General features: G+C 33.3%; 1 protein-coding gene across 1 annotated transcript in view; it reads left to right on the forward strand.

Moving 5' to 3' along the window:
• HSD17B4 (hydroxysteroid 17-beta dehydrogenase 4) overlaps nt 1–21,605 on the forward strand; it is a 138,962-nt gene that overhangs the window by 67,114 nt on the left and 50,243 nt on the right. The window contains exons 13-16 of the mRNA XM_003762919.4: nt 1,338–1,574; nt 9,652–9,703; nt 15,666–15,737; nt 20,947–21,050. Of these exons, the coding sequence (XP_003762967.1) occupies nt 1,338–1,574; nt 9,652–9,703; nt 15,666–15,737; nt 20,947–21,050 (465 nt within the window). The remainder of the gene's footprint in view (nt 1–1,337; nt 1,575–9,651; nt 9,704–15,665; nt 15,738–20,946; nt 21,051–21,605) is intronic.

A 21,605-nucleotide genomic window follows, 5' to 3' on the forward strand; every position in this document is an offset into this window, starting at 1 on the left:
TTTTTAGGAAAGGAGTTTTTAAAATTGGATGTGAATTGTTAGAAAAAAATGATTATCCTTTAATGAGGGACATACTCAGTGTTAATAAAATTCTAAGTAAGATAATAAGAAACAAAAAATGATACTTTTGTTTTTTTGTTTTTTGACAAATTAAATGTGTGCACAGTATCCATTAAGAATTCTGTATAATAATTGTTTGAGATATTGGCTTCTTAACATAGTATGTTAGAAATGTACTTTCTTTTAAAAACTGTCCTGTTGCTTTTTTATTTTAGAAGGTATATTTATATATTATTATGGAAAACTTTCATTGTTAAATAATCTGAAGATTTACAATATGACTGCCAACTTCTCACTCTTATTAGTATTTTCAAAGAAATACTGATATAATATGATTTTGTGGTCTCCTGACCTTGAGGAGCTCTGATTTTGACCACAATTTAGATAACTTCTGGCCTCGGGAAACTCCTACAGATCAAACTCCTGGGACAATAGTGAATAAGACTATTGCTCAATTCATTGCTGACTGGTAATCTTGTCAGTAATAATCTGATCAGCTGAGAACCACTACTTCTGAACACCTTTCCTTCCTACCTATGAGAATTAGCATATCTATGATTGAAAGCTGTATAAGTGTATCTCCTTGCTTCTGTTTCTCTACTGAGTTCCCTTACAATTCAATCCACTACTTAGTGGCATTACTTTTGGCATACCATTACTTTCAATAAACTTTGCCCCTTGATTAGGAGATGAGTTCACGCCTGCAAATTCTTATGAGAGCCTCACAACACTGGTCTGGGACCCCTTTGGGGTCCCTCCTTCCCAACCTCAACAATATTACATAGACATTATTCAGAATGATAACTAAATTTAATCCTGCTTTAATAAGCATTGTTATTATATTCTAAATAGTTCCATACTTGGTCATAGCATTGTATTTATGGGCTGTTATGATCCAGACTAGAGAGAACAATAGTCAGCAAAGCTAGAAGAAACAATGAAAATCATATGAATTCTGAGCTTGATCTTTTTGTGACCAGGAACAAAGAACAAACAAACAAAAAGACATTTGTTCATATATATGAAAAGCACTTCCCTTCCTTTCACAGAATCATGGGTGTTTATATATACCTGATAGCAAAAGAACCTATTTTGAACAGAAAGTCAAATGTGATAAAGCTATCATAAACTCCTTCAAATAAATTAAGATGGGATTTCCATCTTGTCATTTTTTTCTAAAGCAAAATTTGTATACTTATAAGATAAAATAATAAGTTTATTATTTTAATTGTAACTTTTTAAAGTAAATAATAAAAGAAACCAAAATTTATTCACAGACTAGAGCCATTGGCTATAAGCTGCCTCAGCGGACCTTTTCTTATACTGAACTTGAAGCTATTATGTATGCCCTTGGAGTGGGTGCATCAGTTAAGCATCCAGAAAACTTAAAATTTGTTTATGAAGGAAGCTCAGATTTCTCCTGCTTACCTACCTTTGGCGTCATCCCAGCTCAGAAATGTATGATGGAAGGAGGACTCTCAGAAGTCCCAGGACTTAATATAGACTTTGCAAAGGTATGTATTTTAAGAAACATTTATTGACTTTTTTCCTTTATGGGTGAGAATAATACCTTATTTTCTTGTATATTTTGTTTTTTCAAAGTACCTTGTAGTATTTCAGATATAAAAATTTGCATAGTCTTTTCATATTATTTAGAATGGAGACAGTTACCTGGACCTGTGATTTAATTGCTTTAAGATGCTATTGATAAGGACATTATTTATCAGTACAGGTCAGTAATTTCTTTGAAGTATTAGAGTGGCCAAGAACACTAAGAGGTTAAGGGTCATTGAGCAGGAAGTGTCAGAGCTGGAAATTGAACCCAAGTGGTGACCCTGTTCTAGGCCAACTCTACCCATTGTACTTTGGGTTGAAAGGCAGTTTCCTTTGAAAGTTGCCTTTCAACATTGCTTTTAATGGTATTTTCCAGAGTAAAATCTATATGATCATTTAGAAATGAATACTGTTTTTTAATAAGATAAACTTAAAAAAAAAAAGATTCAGTCAGGTTGAATGATTAGGAAATGGGACAATCAGTTTTTTTTGTTTGTTTGTTTGTTTTTTTAAAGTTAGAAGGGACTTTAAAGTTAATCTAACTTTACACAATTATTTTACATAGAAGAAACCAAGGTCAAGAAAGATTAAGGGATTAATGGTGATTTGACTCCAAATTTACTACTTAATACATGGAACCACAATGATGTGTCAGAACTATTGTATGATTAGCTTAACCTGGGAATAGTCTGATTTGTACAAATAAGGTATTCTAATTTATTATTTATAAGGTTATAATGTCATGGATTTAGAATGGAAGGGAATTTAAAGACTACCTAGTCTGATCCCCTCTTTTTAAAGATGAGGCCTGATGGTCCAAAGAGGTTAAATGACTTGTCCAGGATCATATGCATAGTAAGTAGCAGAGCCAACATGCAAACCTAGGCTTTCTCCTTCTAAATCTGGCCTTTTTTCTACTGGTTCAAATTATTTTGTTTTATATGTTTAAATGCTTTTAATTTGGACTAAAGTAATCTCAGAGCCCAAATTTCTAATTCAAAAGAAGTAATAATTGCAACTAGTTGACAAATAGCTTAAGACTAACATAATGAAGCTTTGTTTACCACACCCTGTGAGGCAGGAGGTTTGAGTATTATTAGCCATATTTTAGAGATGGGGAAATTGAGGCTTAGAGAGACTTAAGTAACTTGTCCAAGATTATATTTCTAGTAAAGGCCAAATAACAATGTCTGTTTTGCTTGCCTCAAATGATTATAGGATTTAATGAGATAATTTATGTGAAAATATGAAATATATAGGTGATATTTTGAAGCTTGAATCCCAGGTACTTTTTGCACTATATAGTACACTGGAAATTGTCCTACAAACTACATTTTTGGAGTGGGGGTTGAGGACAAAGGGAGGTTAAAATAAAAAGGTTGCCAATTACAGTGGCACTACATATTAATCTATAGTTAAAAACAACAACAAAATCAACTTTCCCCTTTTTTAGTTTCTCTTTTTCCCCATATAACCATCTTTCTCACTGCTGTAAACACAAAGATATAGAGGGTTAAAGCCATATCTGGCAGTGCTCTGTTATCTTGGTATGATGAACATATGAAGAACCCTGCTATATTTTTGCATTCTATTTTTTTTCTGTGTAGAATAGCAGCCTTTCATTTGGACTATATGGGGAATGGGTGTTTTAGGTGTGAGAATAGCAGATATGGGGTATCCTGAAGCCATTTGCTGGAACTAATTTTTTTCTTTTCTTTACCATATACTAAATACTACTTTTGTTTTTTGCTGATTTAATCATTATTTTTAAAAGCTAAGAAAAAGTTATCACACAAAAACCCAGAGATTTACCTGAGTCAATGAATGTCAGCCTTTATAAATGTGAGCATGTACTCAGATATAAAAGGCTGTGATTGGGATTAAAAAATGAATTCTAATTCAATAGACATTATACCTATTATATATTAGACTCCATGGACACCAAGACAGGAATAAGAAGCTTATTTTGAAGGTTAGAAGAATTGTGCATAACTAAAGCAATATAAAGTAAGTTAGACAAGATTGTGTGATGATCAGTTGTGATGGACTTGATTCTTTTAAAAAATGAGGTGATTCAAGGTACGTCCAATAGACTTGGGATGGAAAATGCTATCTGCATCCAGAGAGAGAACCATGAAAACTGAAAATGGATTAGAGCATAGTCTTTTCACCTTTGTTGTTATTGTTTGCTTGCTTGTTGTTTTTTTCCCCTTGTGTTTCTGGGAAGTCTCTAGGAAACAATTCTAATCACCTGCACGCACAGCCTCCCAGAATTTCTTTCCAAAATATCTAATGCCATAAATTATAGGAATTCTTGTGCTTGCAAAGCAATACTACAGTAGAAATTTTGGTAGATCTTTGTGTGTGTGTGTGTGTGTGTGTGTGTGTGTCTGTTTTTCTCCTTCCATTTTCACGTTTAACTATTCTTGGGATGCTCTGACTCGATTTGAGTCTTAGTTACTTTTCCAAAAACTTGACTTGTGGCCCCCTACAACACAAACTGCTTTTTGCTATTTTGTGACTGCCTTACTTTTCTGTTTAACAAAAAGGTCAAATATTTAGTAACTGAGGTGGTTCTTAGAATCTGTGTATCTTCATTGTGGTGATTGCTTTTGTATATATTAAGTTCCTTAATAAATGGTGACAGGCCATGTACAGTTGTCTGTTTCTCATTTTTTTAGAGACCACATACTTTTTTAAAAATATGGTAATTTTTTTATAAATTTGAAAGGAATAGCAAGTTATACAGAGTAGATTTGCAGTTTCATATGCACTTTTTTTTGATTGTGTTGTAATGGAAATGCATGCTTTATTCCATAAATTAAAAATAAAATTTAATAATGATTTTAAAGAGATCATTTTGAGCTGTTTTAATTGTTTCCTATACATTTGTCTCACTTTCAACCTTTACTCCAATTTAGTGTTGAATTTGGTTACCATCTATCAAGTTAATTTGCAAGAATTGCACATGTTTAACCTAAAAAAAAAAAAAAGAAGAATAAAGCACTAACAACTATGGTGACTCAGTCAAGACTTCTTGAGGATGTGGCATCTGATTTATGGTTTGATGAGGGAAGATAAGGATTCTGAGAGGTGAAGATGCAGGAACACATTCTAGGCATGAGAGATATTGAGTTTGGAAACAGTTAGATGTAGATGTCTCTTGATTGGATCATAGTTTTTTTGTTTTTGTTTTTGTTTTTGTTTTTGTTTTGTTTTTTTTCCCCTGAGGTATTTGGGATTAAGTGACTTGCTCAGGGTCACACAGCTAGGAAGTGTTAAGTGTCTGAGACCAGATTTGAATTCAGGTCCTCCTGACTTAAGGGCAGGTGCTCTATTTACTACACCAGCTAGTTGTCCCTGGATCGTAGTTTTGAAGGGGGTTTGAAAGTTGATGAGGATCAGATTATAGGGGGTCATTAAATGTCAGGTTGAAGAATTTGCATTTTAGAGACATTTAGAAACCACTGAAAGTTTTTGACCAGGAGAGTAAGATGGCCATACTTATTTTAGTAACTCGGAAGAGAAATTGAAAGTAAAATCAATTCAGAGGTTGTTAAAAAGGTGTATGGCCATCGTTTGCCTCAGTTACATTGTTAGTGGATTAAAAAGTCACTGACTTACAAACTAGGAGTTTTTTCAGTATTCTTCTCAATAAGGAAACAACTAGTAGTTGTTTTCTAGTTTTGAAATTTAAAATCATTTAAATGGTATAGTTTTAGATGATTTAGATTTAGATTTATAGCTTCAGATGTATAATAAGATATTTGGATATTTGTTAAAGATCATATTTCAGTCTGAAATGTAAATTTAAGAAGCACATTAGCATGTTTTGCAGAATCACACAATTTACTTTATAGTCAGTGGTATCTTGCTATAGCTTAAATTATAAGTATATTCTTATATTATAATATGAGGTTATGTCTTTCAATTCAAATAATATTTGAGAGTTCTTGGGTACAGCAAAGTATAGGCAGTTTAAAGAGGATATAAAACTTATGCTCACAGATAAATTACTATCTCATGTTAGTACTGAAATTGCATGGTACTTTAAAAATGTTCCTAGATAACCAAGTGAACATTTGGGTGTCCATAGTGTGGTTAGTCCTGCAGGTAGTATGTTTTAACTCCTCCAAAGAAAGAATTTTAGAAGTGCATTGAGAATGCTAACTCTGATTGTTATCAAGCATAAAGTCTTAGCTTTGTGGATTTTAGTTAATTATAGGAATCATTTGCCTAAAAATAGATTACTTCTTTACTTTTTCTTGATCGCAGGTAAGACCTTTTCTCTCAAATAAGAACTGGAGATAATACTATCATATATGTAAAACTGATGTGCTGTATAAACAGCTAGTTGTTTCCAGTCATTTGAAGATAGTTTGTTCTTGCTGGGTATGATTTCTAAATTTTAAGCTTTAGTTTGGGGTAAATTGCATTAGATTTTGGGTGATTCTTGCCTAAAACCAAAAGATTAGAAAACTTTTTTAGTGACTAGACTCTAAATTGGGAAGTTCTCAACATGTGGTCTCTAAATTAAAAAAAAAATCATTATATTTAATATAGATTGATTTTTTATGCATTTTATTTTATTCATGTAAAAACAAAGTGAGAAGGGCTCCATAGGCTTCACCAATCTACCAGAGGGTAGTGAATAATACATAAAAAGGTTAAGAACTCTTGCTATAAACTGTTTAGTGTGTTTTTTTTATCACTTTTAATTAATCAATAAAAATTTATTAAGTACATGTAGTAGGCTTTATGCTGAGTGATGGTGATACAAAAAGAGGCAAAAGACAGCCCTTGCTCTCAAGGAGCTTACAGTCTAATAGAGCAGACAACATGCAAACAACTATATATGCAGCAAGCTATATATAGGACAAATAGGAAATAAGAAATGAAAGGTACTAGAATTAAAGAAAGTTTGAGGAAGACATCCTGTAGAAGGTGAGATTTAAGTTGGGACATAAAGGAAGCCAGGGAAATCTGACTCTTCATAACCTGGTGGACCTCATTATCCATGGGGTTTCTTGGCAAAGTTACTGGATTGGTTCGCTGTTTTCTTCTCTGGTGGATTAGGCAAACAGGTTAAATGATTTTCACAGGGTCCTATAGCAACTCAGTGTCTGAGGCTGGATTTGAATTTAGGTCTAATTCCAAGCCCAGATCTCTATCCACTGAGCCACCAAGCTGCCTAGGAAGGTCAGTAGTCAGAAAGAAGGAAGGAGAGCATTCCAGACTTGGGGGGCAGTCAGAGAGATGGAGTGTCTTGGTTATGTATGGAACAGCCAGGAGGTCAAATTTAAGAGCATGTGTTAGGGAGTAAGGTATAAAGGTAGGGGGAGGCTAGGTTATGAAGGGCTTTGAATTTCAAACAAAGCATTTTATATTTGTTTCTGAAAGCAATAGGAAGCTACTTGAATTCTTAAATAGGAAGGTGACATGATCAGATCTTCATTTGAAGAAAATCATTTTAGTGGCTGACTGGAGGATAGACTGGGGTAGTTTTGAAACAGGCAGACCCCAACCAGGCTATTGCAGTAATCCAGGTATAAGGGTCTGTTCCATGGTTGTGGCAATGTCAGAGGAGAGAAGAAAACTAATTTCAGAGAGACATTGTAAAGGGAAATCTTCAAGTCTTGGCAATAACTTGGATGTAGAGGGGGAATCAGTTTTTTCGGGCTTGTAAAAGTCAGAAGCTACTTTTTTTCCCCCCTTCCTGAGGCAATTGGGGTTGTTTCTTGCCCAGGATCACACAGCTAGGAAGTGTTGTGTGTGAGACCAGATTTGAACTCATGTCCTCTTGACTTCAGGGTTGGTGCACTATCCACTGCAACACCTAGCTGCCTCCAGAAGCTACTTTATTTTTTTATTAAAGCTTTTTATTTTTCAAAACATATGCATGGATAATTCTTTGACATTAACCCTTTCAAAATATTGTGTTCCAATTACCCCCACATGGCAAGCAGTCCAATATGTGTTAAACATGGTAGAAATATATGTTAAATACTATATGCATACATATTTATACAATTCTTTTGCTGCACAAGAAAAATCGAATCAAACCGGAAAAAAAAATGAGAAAGAAAATAAGCTTCAATCAAACAACAACAAAAAGTGGGAAAGTTCTGTGTTGTAGTCCACACTCAGTTCCCATGGTCCTCTCTCTCTGTGTAAATAGCTCTCTTCATCACTGAACAATTGGAACTGGTCTGAATCATCTCATTGTTGAAAAGAGCCATGTCCATCAGAATTGATCATCATATAGTATTGTTGCTGTGTACAATGATCTCCTGGTTCTGCTCATTTCACTCAGCATCAATTCATGTAAATCTCTCCAGGCCTTTCTGACATCATCTCGTTTATTGTTTTTTACAGAACAATAATATTTCATAACATTCATGTGCCATAACTTATTTAGCCATTCTCCAACTGATAGGCATCCACTCAGTTTCCAGTCAAAAAGGGCTGCCACAAACATTTTTGCACGTGATCCCTTTCTCTCCTTTAAGATCTCTTTGGGATATACAGAAGCTACTTCTTAACAGAAGCAATTAACCTGAATTAATAAAAGGCTTCTTTCTCCTCTTATAATATGATTACCATGATCACTTAAGTCCTTCCTTGGCTGACTGAGCGTCTTTCTTTAGAAATTGCTCAAGTCTTTGATAAGAATGATTTTGTTTTAGGATATTGTTGTGGAATAGATAATTAAAAATTAGCAAATGTTTAGACCAAGGATTTCAGGCTAAACTCATGTCCTAATAGTATTGTGATCTATATAACCCAAAGTAGGATTTAGGAGGTTAGGTGAGATGTTCAGTTTTCCTATTGTATCCTTTACAATGCTATTTGAGCTCATTTGATCCTCATGATTGTGACAACAGCAGTATTCTTTTTTTTATAGGTGAGGAAACAGGTTCAGAGAGGTAGGTGATATTACTTGCCTCAGTTACATTGTTAGTGGATTAAAAAGTCATTGACTTCCAAACTAGGAGTTTTTTCAGTATTCTTCTCAATAAGGAAACAAAAACTCATCTGTGAACTTAGAATTGTAGGGAAAATGGCAACCCTGGTGATTAGATGTAGCTAGATATAAGGGTTATGTATTCCCTGTAATACATAGAGTTGCCTGAACCAGTGATGAACAAAAAAATTGTTTAAAATTTTTAAAAAAATCTTATTTTTCTTGATATCCTTTGCTTTTACATTGTCTTCATTTCTGAGCAAATTCCTGTCCCCTTTCAGTGAATAATTCATTGTAGAAAAAGGAAAAAAAAGTCAGCAGAATCAATCAATATTCCAACTATGTCTGACAGCATATGTATTTATATCTGTAGTCCTCTGAAAAGAAAAGAGGGAGATGCATATATTTTTTAACTCTTCTCAAATGTCAGCATTGTTCTAATGACCATCATGGTAATTGTACAGCATTCTGTTTATTTTTGTTGTTCTTTTTGCATTATTGAGATCATCATGCATATTGTTTTTGAGGTTCTATTTATTCTATTAGTGCCTGTAAATCTTTTCATGAAGTTCTTCATATTCATTACTTTTTACAGGACAGAAAATTCCACTATGTTCATGTAGGCACATATATGTATCTTTTTTGTTTTCAGCCTTCTACTCCCTCCCCCCCTCCACACACCCCCTCCCCCAACAGTTGCAATGGATGTTTTGGTGTATGTGAGAATCATTTGTTATCTTTGACTTCTTTGGGATATATGTCTTGGGATCTTTAAACAAGAGTATGGACATTTTAGTGATCCTTTTTGTTTTAGCCTTTTTTCAAATTGCTTTTTCTCTAACAATGTGAACTAGTCCCTGATTCTATCAGGAGTAAATTCATCTGCCTGTCTTTCCATAATCCATTCAGCACTTACCCTTCTTGTCATTTTTCATTTTACCAGTTTGTTTGGAAACTTTGGGGTTGTATTTTGCATTTCCCTTATTATTAGTGGAGCAGTTCAATAATATGGTTCTACTGTGGTCTGTTTGAAATAAAAACTTGTTAATAAAGTTGTTTTTATCCCAATACAGGTACTTCATGGTGAACAGTATTTGGAATTGTATAAACCACTTCCGAGAACAGGTCAGTTCTTGATGCTTTACGTTTCATCATCAAATTTAAATACTCAATGATTAGTGTTTTATGCCTCATTGCCATCATAATGTATAGATGATTGTTCTGTTTTTATAATGTGGTGTGTTAGTAGGGTTAAAGTAAATGTTCATGTGTCCTTAGGAATAATTCCTTTATTGTAAATAATAATTCTTAGTAATTATCTCACATGATGATACCTTTAGAGGTTATCTAAATTTCTTTTCCCCTGCCTCCTTCCTACCCATACCTCATTTCAGATGAAGGTCAGATAGGTGAAGTGACTAGCTTATGGTCACATAGGTAATAAAGGGCAAAGATAGGATTCACACCCTGAGCCTTTGACATTAAATCCAATGGTGTTCTAAAAGCAGCAAAGCACAAAATTTCTTTGAATGTATTTTTCTTTTTCCTATTAGGAAATCCCTATCTTCAGGGATAGTTTACTCTTTCAGTAAAGTCACTCTTTTCATACTTCTTTTAATATACCGTTTCTCTCTGTTAATATTAGATTATTACATAAATCCAGATTATTTAAATTTAAGGTAAAATATTTGGCCTCCATTTCACATTTTGAAATTGTCATTTTACATTGTTTGTATGATGTGGAGGTTGACAAATGTTAAGATTCTGCCCCACTCTCATGCTATTTTTTTAGTTATTGTTTTTCTCATTGATTCTTTCATTTTCCATATCTCTGTTGTATCCTTAATACTTTATTAAGCTTACATAACTGTAATTAAAAGTTATAAGGAATGGGCTTGCTGTAAACATCCAAATTACTCCTCTGTGTCCTTCCCTCCCCCTTCTTAGTTCCTAAGCACAAGGTATTACCATCACTAATTCACATTTCGCCCTCTTCTGATCCTCCTCAAGGAGATTTCTCTTCTCCTTTTTTGAACCATACTTGTGATTTCATAGTTGTTAAATTGCCTCTGCTCAGAAATCACCTTTGCCAACGTAGAATGGCACTTTTTCTGCTACCAGTTATTTTAGAGAATTTCCCAGTAAACTTCAAGGTTAGGTGATTTGTTTAGGGTCATGTAAATATGTCAGAAGTAGGAATTGAATCTAGGTCTTCCTGGCTACAAGCCCAGCCTCCAGTGTAGTATGCTATACTTCTTTGCTTAGTTTTCCACAAATGTTATTCAGTTATCCTGGGATGTATATTATACAATCATCTTTATACATTAAATTACTACTTTCTCTCAGCAGAAGTTAGTTACACATAAGAGCAATTCATTACTGAGTTTGTGTCTTAAGTCCTATTGTCTTTTTCTTTGGCAGTAGCCATAATTCTCATTATTCTTTTTTTTTTTTTTCTCTTTTTCATTCTTTAGACTAAGCAAGGGCTAGGGAAGGAACAGAAGAACAGTTCTTACAGCTTCCCTTAATCTACTAGGTATATCATCAGGCTTCAGGCTTTTGTTCACACTAGTTCTTGTCTGTGCCTGGATCACTTCAGCCCTTAGCCATACAAATCTCCTTGGTTACTATTTTCTATATGCTATAGCATCAGCATATAGAAACTACCTTCTTATTTTATCTCCACTTCTTTCAGCTGTGAGCTTTGGTAGAAACTGAATTCCAGTCCCACTGCCAGTACTTATTGCCGAAGATACTTTGGAAAAATCAATTAATCTTCCTTAGCTTAAGCTTCTTCATTTGTAAAATCAGAGGTTGGACTAGATTTGCTCTACAACTCCCTTTCAATTCTAGTTCATGGTTTCCCTCTTTTGTCAGTTCTTTCCTTCATTAAACATTTATTATTAAGGCAGTATGCTAGACTGTTGGGAGATACAGAAATGTAGAAAGATATGGCTCCAGCATTATCAAAATAAATTTTTTTATAATTTTGATAATTTTGCAGTATTAATTATTATGTTTGGTGGATTTATATTGTAATTGTATTGAGTGATGACAAATATAAACTGAAAGACAGAGTTTGAGTCACATATTCAGCAAAATTTTTTAAAATTATTAATTTTTTAAAAACTTCTGCACAAAGGTGGGAAAAGGTGAAAAGTTAGGAAGGGAAAGGAATATATATTTATATAGTGCTTACTATGTGCCCATCACTTTACTAAGTGCTTTACAAAGATTATTTTATTTGATCCTTGCAGCAACCTTGTGAGGTAGGTTTTACAGTTGAGGAAACTGAGGCAAGCAGATTAAATGGTTTACTCAGGGTCATGCAACCATCAAGTGTATGAGGCTAAATTTGAACTCTGATTTTTGTGATGCTAGTCTAAGGTTCTATCCATTCTGCTACCAGCAGCTTCTACCTTTATTTTCCAATATATACCCCTGTCCCAAGAAACCAGCCAACATTATGTATAGTGCTCCATACCCACAGTATCCCACCTATACAAAAAATGATGGAAATATATTAGTTAATGTGTATTTGATCCAATCTTTTCATTTTCTTATAATGCAGTAATACTCCAATACATTATACCATAGGAATGGAAATGGATTCAAAAGGCATGAATTGGAATTGGAAGACATAGATTCAGATGATATCTTCTGAGAGAAGTAATTAAACATATTATAAATAAGGAGGGGGAAAAAAGCCTACAGAAGAACCTTTACAAAAAAACCCAAAAATACTATGTAGTGAACACAGAGGAAAAGGGTAGGGGGTAGAGGGGAAGGTATTTAAAGAATATAGAGCCAGGGTCAGAAGTGTTGTCTGTGATGTACTTATTTGGCTGTGTGTCCCAAGTGTTTGATCAATGAATAACCTGTACTATATAAAGAAAGAAAAATCCTGAGGTTCTTTTTGAATAAATCCTTGTTGAAACATTTAAAAAAGTGTTCAGCCATTTCTCAATTGGTAAACATCCTCTTTTTTTCTCAATTTTTGCTAAAACAGAGTGATGTTATGAATAATTTTACATATATAGAGTCCTTTCCTTCTTTCTTTGACTGTTTTATAATATAAACTTAGTGGCTGTATCACTGGGTAAAAAATGTACACAGTTAAGTGACTTTTGGATGTAGTTCAGGTTGATTTCCAAAATTGTTGGACTACTTTATGACTTCATTAGAGAAGTGTTTTATCATGTATTTTTTTAATAACCCCTTCTATTAATAATTTAATAGGCATAGTAGAGCTACAAAGTTGTTTTAATTTGTACTTAATTTTATCATTAATGATTTGGGACTTTTTAAATATGATTGTTGCTTGGATTTTTTTCTTTTGAGAACTCTGTTCATATTCTTTGATCTCTTGAGCAGTAGTTTTTGTTCCTATATTATTCTATAAATTTCATATATATCTTAGATAACAGATCTGAAAGGGTAATTTGTTACAAATTTTTTTCCCCAATTAACTATTGATTTTATTTGTGTAGAAACTTTGCAGTTTTGTTTAATCAAAATATTGTTTTATTTCCTGTGATCCTCTCTGTTGCTTGTTTATTCAAGAAGTCTTCCTCTTTTGATAGTTATATAAAAGGTATTTTTCTCTGACTCTATTTATATTACCTCACTGTTCATGTTTGGGCATAGGTTCCATGCCACTGTAATAATTTCACTAATGAATATTGATACAAAAATTTTAATGAAGGTCCTTGCAAAGAGACTACAGCAATATATCCAGAAAACAGTCTACTATATCTGGTTATGAATTCATATAAGAGATGCAAATATGGTTCAACATTAGGCTTAATTAATCACATTAACAACAAAGATAATGAAAATTTGGTGAGTATTTATTTTGACATACACAAAAATTCAAATTTCCAAATTCACAATTCATGTCAAAAACCTTAAAAGGACTGGCATAGAAAGGAATAAAGTGTCCCCTGAATCTTAGTACAGTTTTAAGCAATTATAACTTATTCAAGGATGCTCTCTTTCCCTGTTTTTTTTTTTTTTTTTTAATCAGTTTTTAACCAGAATTATTAGCAAAAGATGAAAACAGTTTGGCAGAAATTGGTTTTAGACCAATCCATCCTACCCCACAATAAGTTCAAAATGAATATGCCTCACAAATATCAAATCCCTTTCACAACTACATCTGGGGAACAATTCGTAACTAAAAAAAAAAATGATTGGGAAGATCTTTGAGCTTCAGTGATACTGATAACAGTGAACTATAGAAACTATCAATTTTAAAAGCTGTGTCTCCTGTTGATTAAGAAGTTGTCAATATTGTTATTGTTCACTAAAAAACAAAGTGAAAGGAAGTAAAATGTGCTACTTTAAGTGAAACAGACTATATCACACACAGTCCAAACAGCCACAGAATCTGAAGTAATGCCAGATTTAATTGAATTTATAATATAATAAAATAAGCAGAAAAAGAGGCATTGAGTACCTGAAAGAGAAAAGAGAATTATAGGATGCTAGCTAGTTGATATGAAAGAGACATGGGAATATTTGTAAATAGTAGAGAAGGAAGTACTGAATAGGAAGAGAGTGAAGATTACAGTGAGGGCTGGAAAAGACAAGAAAGGATGGGAACAAGCCATCTTAAAAAAGGGATGGTTTTGTCAGTTGTAAAGAATTTGCATCAACTGAGAGAACTGCTTCACTGCAGTCCTAGGTTCTGCCTTTTAGCTTTCTGTGGTCTGGGGAAGGAGAGGAGGTGAGAGAGGTAGGCTTAAATCTTAATGCAAACTGTGCATCAGATTATGCATTCCTTCCAGATGGCTGGTGAGTAAAAAGAAAGATGACTAAGCAAATTTAGGGGTCTTTGTTGTTAGTTAATCAAGTTTTCATCTTATTAGGGTTCTTGGTGTCTTAGAGCATGGAGATAGCTGAAATTTTTTTATCTATTGAACATATTCCCATATCCCAATTTGAGAGGTCTAAAGATGGGAAAAATGTATTCAGTTGTCTATTTTGGTCATGTGACCCAATAGTTAGGGAGCTTATTTCTCTATTTTTGACTTTGAATAGAAAGTGGAAATATTAAATGGATTAGTTTAACATATTAATACTTGGTCAGATTGCAATGGCAAATTGCCTCTGATAAAAATTGTCTCTAAATTAAATCAGCTTAACCCTTGTTAATTCAACAAGTGGCTACTGTATGTCAGACTCTGTGCCAAACACTAAGTATACAAAGATAGACAAAAAACAATTCTCTTTCTCAGGGAGCTAACAATCTAATGGAGGAAACAACTGTGGACAAATCTTGCCCATCTTACATGTTTGTGTGTGTGTGTGTAATAAATTTAAGTTAATAGAGAGAAGGCATCAGCACTGAAGAGGACAAATATGTGTGGGTGGGAGGAGACAGACAGAGAAACAGAGACAGAGAGATTGGCAAGATAGAAGAGGCCAGGTTATAAAGAACTTTAAAAGACAAATAGAAGTTTTTAATAGTTGACCCAAAAGATAATAGAGAGGAATGGAGAGGTCCTGGAGTTGTGTATTAGGAGCATTACATGAACCTGTGCTTTAGGAAAATCATTTTGACAGCTAAATGGAGGATGATGGAGGGGAAAGAGACTTGAGGCAAGGAGACCAATCAGAAAGCTATTATATTTGTCCAGGTATAAGATGATAGGGTACTGGACCAGAGTATTGGCAGTGAAAAGATCATAGAAGGATATATTTATGAGAGACTTCAGGAAAGTAGAATCAACAAAATTTGGCAACTAATTAGAAATAATTGGAGGTGTGAGAGAGTGAGGAGTCAAGGGGAAAAAAAAAAGAAACCATGAATATTGAAGTAGCTAAAGACTGAAAAGGATAACCATTGAGAAAAGATGATTGGATTTAACTGGAAGATCTTTAATAAAAATACCAGGTTTTTTATTTATAAAAATATGTGGCTCTTTTAATTTGGTAATCCAGGTTGTAATGTTAATAATAAAATTTTTATGTGAGTCTAAAGTGAAAGTACATTTTCTTAATCAGTCTTAATAATTAATAATGGAAATATTAATCATGCTGTGGAATAATAGCTGCAAATTATTTGTGTAACTTTTCATTACAGGACAATTAACCAATGAATCCATTATTGTCGATATCTTGGATAAAGGATCAGGATTAGTGATACTTCTGGATGGTAAGTCATTTTACAGTCTTAAATGCTATTATAGTGGATAGTATTACTTTATATTTTTGCTTCTGATACAGAAAATATAATTTCTGCTACTATAAGAATTGTGCTGCAAATAATTATATCTAAAATCAAGTTTTGTGATTGATAAGCAATTATATCTATTTCACAGTCTGTGAAAAGGTTCCAGGTTGTTGAAATGAACAAGAATTTCTTTTTTAAAGGACATGACATGATTCTTAAGGACTTTACTGCTTTGCCAAGTTAGAGGGCAGGTAGATGGTACTCTGAATAGAGTACCAGGCTTGGAATCAGGAAGACTTATCTTTGTGAGTTCAAATTTGGCCCCAGACACTAGCTGTGTGACTCTGAGCATGTCACTTAGCTCTGTTTATTGTTCTTCAGCTGCAAAATGAGCTGGAGAAGAATAGGGCAAACTATTGTACTATGTTTGGAAAGAAAACCCCAAATGGAGTCATGACTGAAATGTCTAAACAACAACAGGTTAGGTGTGATATGATGTGATATTATTAGAGTATTTAATTGGATCTATGTAATAAAGTATTAAACTTATCATATACCTAATCTAGGTAGAGGAAAAAACAGTTAATGTTTTTAATGTACTTATCTCAGTTAATGTTTCAACAAGATTATATTAGAAGACTTCTGGAGCCAAAGGAACAAATCTTCCCAAAGTCCTCCTAAATTCCCCCCCAAACAACCAGAAAACTGCCTCAGAATTGATCTCAGAATGGGGAGGTAGCTTTCCAGCTTGGTAGGAAAGGTCAGTCTCACTTGAGTGGGAGGGATCCAGGTCCAAGACCTGTTACAGCAAGTCTTACAGCAGAGGGCCCACAGTGAGCCTCCAGTCTTGGGGCAATCCATCAGCAAGATCTTACTCTTCTGCAAATCAGCAGCCTCTTAGGCAGTTGAGTAATTCAACAAGAAATTGAACATTACTGATCAGTGGTGAAGCCCAACAGTGATAACTGGGCTAGCCAACAGTGAGACCCTGATTCTGGGGCTTGCCAGTAGAGAGGCCCTGTTTTTATAGCAACCCAGCAGCAAGATCACACATCCCTGAGGCCAACCAGCTAAAAGATCCCTTCTATAGGGCCAACCACCAGAAAGGCTTTCTTATAGTAACGACCTAGCTGAAAGGCCCCATTCCTTGGGCAGGCCAATAGCTACACCCATCCATCCATGGAAGAATAACAGAGAGGCTTCCTGCCCTCCCTCCTCCCAAGTACAAGTTAGAAGAGTAACTTAGCTGTCAGTGAAACTAAACAACTAAGCATTGAAACCCAATGAAAGCTATCAGTAACACCTCAAGCTCTAGCACAAAAAGCTTGGGGGTGTAGAACTAGAGCCCAATTCTAACATCAAAGCATCAAGTCATAAAAAAGGCAAAAAAAAAAATGAGCAAAAAACAAATAAAAAGAACTTTGACTATAGAAAGTTACTATGATGATAGGAAGGATCAAGACAAACTTAGAAGAGGAAGTAGTGTTAAAATGGCTACAAGTGAAGTCTCAGAATAAAATATAATTTGTCTCAGACCCAAGAGAATTTCCAGAAGAGTTTTAAAAGGATTTAAAAAATCAAATTAGAGAAGTAGAAGAAAAATAGGAGAAAGAAATGAGAATAATGCAAGAGAATCATGAAAAAAGTCAATTGCTTGGGAAAAAAATACAAAAATTTATCAAGGGAAAAAAACTCCTTAAACAATAGAATTGGCAAAATGAAAAAAGGAAATGAAAAGAAGAAAATAAGTCCTTAAAAATTAGAATTGAGCAAGTAGAGGCTAATGACTATGAGATGTCAATATAAAACCAAACAAAATAAAAGTTAGAAAAAAACCAGAGAAAACGAAGTTTCTCACAGGAAAAACAACTGACTTAGAAAATATGTCCAAAAAAGATAATATAAGAATTATTAGACTATTTGACAGCCATGGCAAAATAAAAAGAGTCTAGAGAATATCTTTCAAGAAATTATCAAAAAAATTATGCTTACATATTAGAATCAGAGGGCAAAATAGAATTTAAAAGAATCCACTGATCAAACTTCCTGAAAGGGATCTCAAAATGAAAACACCCAAAAATATCATAGACAAATTCTAGAGCTTACAAATCAGGAAGAAAGTACTGCAAGCAGCCGGAAAGAATTAATTCAGATATTGTGGAGCTGTAGTCTAGCTATAGAATTGGAATGTGGTATACTGGAAAGCAAAGGAATTAAAATTACAACCAAGAATCATCAAATCAGTAAACTTGAATATAATATTTCAAGGGGAAAAAATGGAAATTTAATAAAATAGAGGATTTTCAAGCATTCATGATTAAAAGACTAGAGCTGAATAAAAAAATTTGACCTGAAAATACAAGACTCAAGAGAAATATAAAAAAGTTGAAAAAGAAACAAGAGAAAATATAAGAAATTTAATAAAGTTAAAATGTTTGTATTTCTATATGGCAAGATATTATGTGTAATTCTTAAGAATTTCATTATAAGAACAATTAGGAGTATAAATAGAAGGTGTGGAAATAAAGTGACTTTGGTGGGGTGATACCCTACAGAAACAAAAGGGTGAGAGAAAATTGCACTGGCAGAATGAGGAAGGAGATTGAATGGGGGTAAATTATCCAACATAAAAGAAGCATGAAAGAGATACTATAATGGAGAGAAAGAAGGAGGGGTGACTGGCAAAGCTTAACCCTTATCCTCATCAAAACTGGCTAAAATTGGGAATCACATACACACTCAGTTGGATATAGAAATTTGTCTTACTGTATAAGGAAGTAAAAAGGTATAGGTATAATAAAGGCATGAGAGGGAACTGATAAAGGAAGGGCATATTGGGGAAGGTGGTTTTCACAAGTAAAATACTTGTGAGGAGGGAAAAATTTGGGGGTAAAAGAGAAAGGGGGATAAACAAGGGAAAAATAGCGAGGAATGATAACATTGAGTTATAATTATTAATGTGAATGGGATGAACTCACTCATAAAAGAGAAGTGGATAGCAGAATGGATTAAAAATGAGAATGGTATAATGTATTGTTTACAAGAAACACATTTGAAACAGAGAAGGTAAAAGTAAAGGGCTGAAGCAGAATCTATTGTGTTTCAACTAAAGCAAAGGAGGCAGGGATAGCAATCACAATCTCAAGACAAAACAAAAGCAAAAATCCATCTAATTAAAAGAGATAAAGAAGGAAACTATTATGCTGAAACTTACCATAGACAGTGAAGTGATGTCAATACTGAATGATATGGCATCTAAATTTTTGAAGAAGTTGAATGAGAACTTAAAACTAAATAAATCTAATTCAAAAATAAACAAGAAAGAAGTTAAGGAGGTAATTAAAATTCTGGGAAATTAGATACGATAGGTCTCTGGTAAAAAATAAATGGTAATAGAAAAGATTACCTTTTCTTGGAAATATGTGACATCTGAACAAAAATTGACTATATTTTTAGGACATAAAAATCTCAGCCAAATGCAGAAAACCAGAAATAATAAATACATCCTTTTAAAATCATAATGCAATATAAATTACCTTCAATAGTGGACAATGGAAAAATAGATTAAAATTTAGTTTGAAATTAATTAAACTAATCCTAAAGAATGTGTGGGTCAAAAACAAATCATAGAAGCAATTGATAATTTCATTTAAAAAAATTACAACAATGAGACAACATACCAAATTTTAGAGGATACAGCCAAAGTGATTTTTAGGAGAAGACATGTTTCTATTGCTTATATCCATAAGATAGAGAAAAAGGAGATCAATGAATTGGGCATGTATCAAAAAAAAAAAAAAATGGAAAAAGAACAAATTAAAAATCTTCAATTAAACACTAAATTGGAAAAACTGAAAATCAAAGGAAATAATAAAATTGAAAGTAAGAAAAACATTGAACTAAATAAATAACTGGAAGCTGATTTTGTGGGGAAAAAAAATTCCCCAATAAAATAGGTAAGCCACTGGTTAATTTGATCTAAAAAAAAATAAACAAAAAAACTAAACTACTAGTATCAAAAATGAAAGGGATGAATTCAGTTATATGGCAATAAATTTGATAAGCTAAATGAAATGTTGTATATCTAAAAAGATAAATTACCCAGATTAACAGAAGAAACAAAATACTTAAATAACATTGTCTTGGAAAAAGAAATTGAATAAGCCTTCAATGAACTTCCTAAAAAAAAAATCCCCAGGATTAGACAGATTCTCAAACAAATTTTACTAAACATTTAAACAATCTCTTTACTTATTCTTCCCTCCCCCAACCCTCTTTCCCCCTTTTAAACTTATGTACCCCTCTTGTATCACGATACTTATCCTCTTTATAATCCCTCCCTCCCCCCCCTTTGAGTCTTTCCCCCTTCCTTCCCTTATTACTCTTTTTCTTTTCAATTTAAACAATCTCAATACTATATAAACTATTTAAAAAAAAAACAGGCAAAAGGTTCCTATCAAATTCCTATTATGATACAAATATTATGCCAATATTTTAGCCCAGAAGAGCCAAAACAGAGGAAAAAAAAAAACATAGAACAGTTTTCCTAATGAATTTTCCTCAAGCATCATCTTTTCTTGCATTGTAAAGCCTTACTAAATTGAGACTTCACTGATTTGGAATTTGTTTAGGGAGGGCTGGACTAATGTTTTATTTTTCAGAACATGTATTTAAAGAGATGCCTGCTATGAGGTACTCTCTCTCATTCTCATATGTGCCTTCCTTTTAATGGCATCTTTCTCCTTACTTTAGCTAACTCTGGAGAGGCTGCTAAACTTCTCTTTGGATTTAAGGGACCAGTCAATGGCATAATCATGGCATATTTCTTCCATTGCTCTCCCAACTCTATTTCATTTTTCTTTCTATCTCCCAGAGTTATAAAAGATTGTTTTCCAAATTGCAAGTTCTTCATTCATATGCCTGCCTTCTGTATTGTATCTGCTTGATCCCATGAAATCCTTCATGTTAAATAAACAGCAAACCTTTGTAACCTCTGATACCCATCACATAGTTTCCTTATGCTACAAGCTGAATTTCTATTATATTTTTATAATATCTGTTTAAAATTATGCTTTCCCAAATCTGTTGCTTTCCTGAATCTATTTCTACATACTACTTCTATTGCTTATTTTGACCACTACAGTTATATCTTTCACTAATAACTTATTTGCTTTTATTTTTGCTTTTTAAGTTTATTCCTATAGTGGGAAAGAGCTTATATGCTTTAATCAGTTCTCTGTCTTCGTGGTTGGCTCTGGAGGATTTGGTGGAAAGAAAACATCAAATAAAGCCAAGGTAAGTTTAAGTTTTATTGGTGAAAACCATGCATAATCCAGTTAAATGTTTGTGTTAAAATTTTAGGCTTAAGAAATTTTTTCCCCAAACATCATCTTTTCCCTTTGCATAGTAAAGCCTCACTAAATTGAATCTTCACTGATTTGGAATTTGTTTAGGGAGGGCTCTGCTGATGTTTACTTTTCAGAATATGTGTTTAAAAAAAAGATTTATTGAATAAGTTATAGTGTAGTCATAATTGCTTTGGGAATATTTATGTAAGAGAGATTTGTTTTCAAACACTTGAATAGCAGCCATCACATAAAGATAAAATCACAGAATCTCAATATGGGAAGAGACCAAAGAGGCCATCTCATCCAGATTTTATACCTGAAAATGGATCTCTTGCACACCATTACTAAGAAGTGGTCATTCAACGTGTGCTTGAAGCCTTCTAGAGTGAAATACACAGTCTCCTGAATCAGCCATACCTCTAAAAGATAGGAAGTTTTTAATGCCTAAATCTATTCTTTTTTTTTTTTTTTAAGTTTTGACTCATTATTCCTAGTTTTATCC

This window comes from Sarcophilus harrisii, chromosome 1 (genome assembly GCF_902635505.1).
Source record: "Sarcophilus harrisii chromosome 1, mSarHar1.11, whole genome shotgun sequence".
Lineage (NCBI taxonomy): Eukaryota > Metazoa > Chordata > Mammalia > Dasyuromorphia > Dasyuridae > Sarcophilus > Sarcophilus harrisii.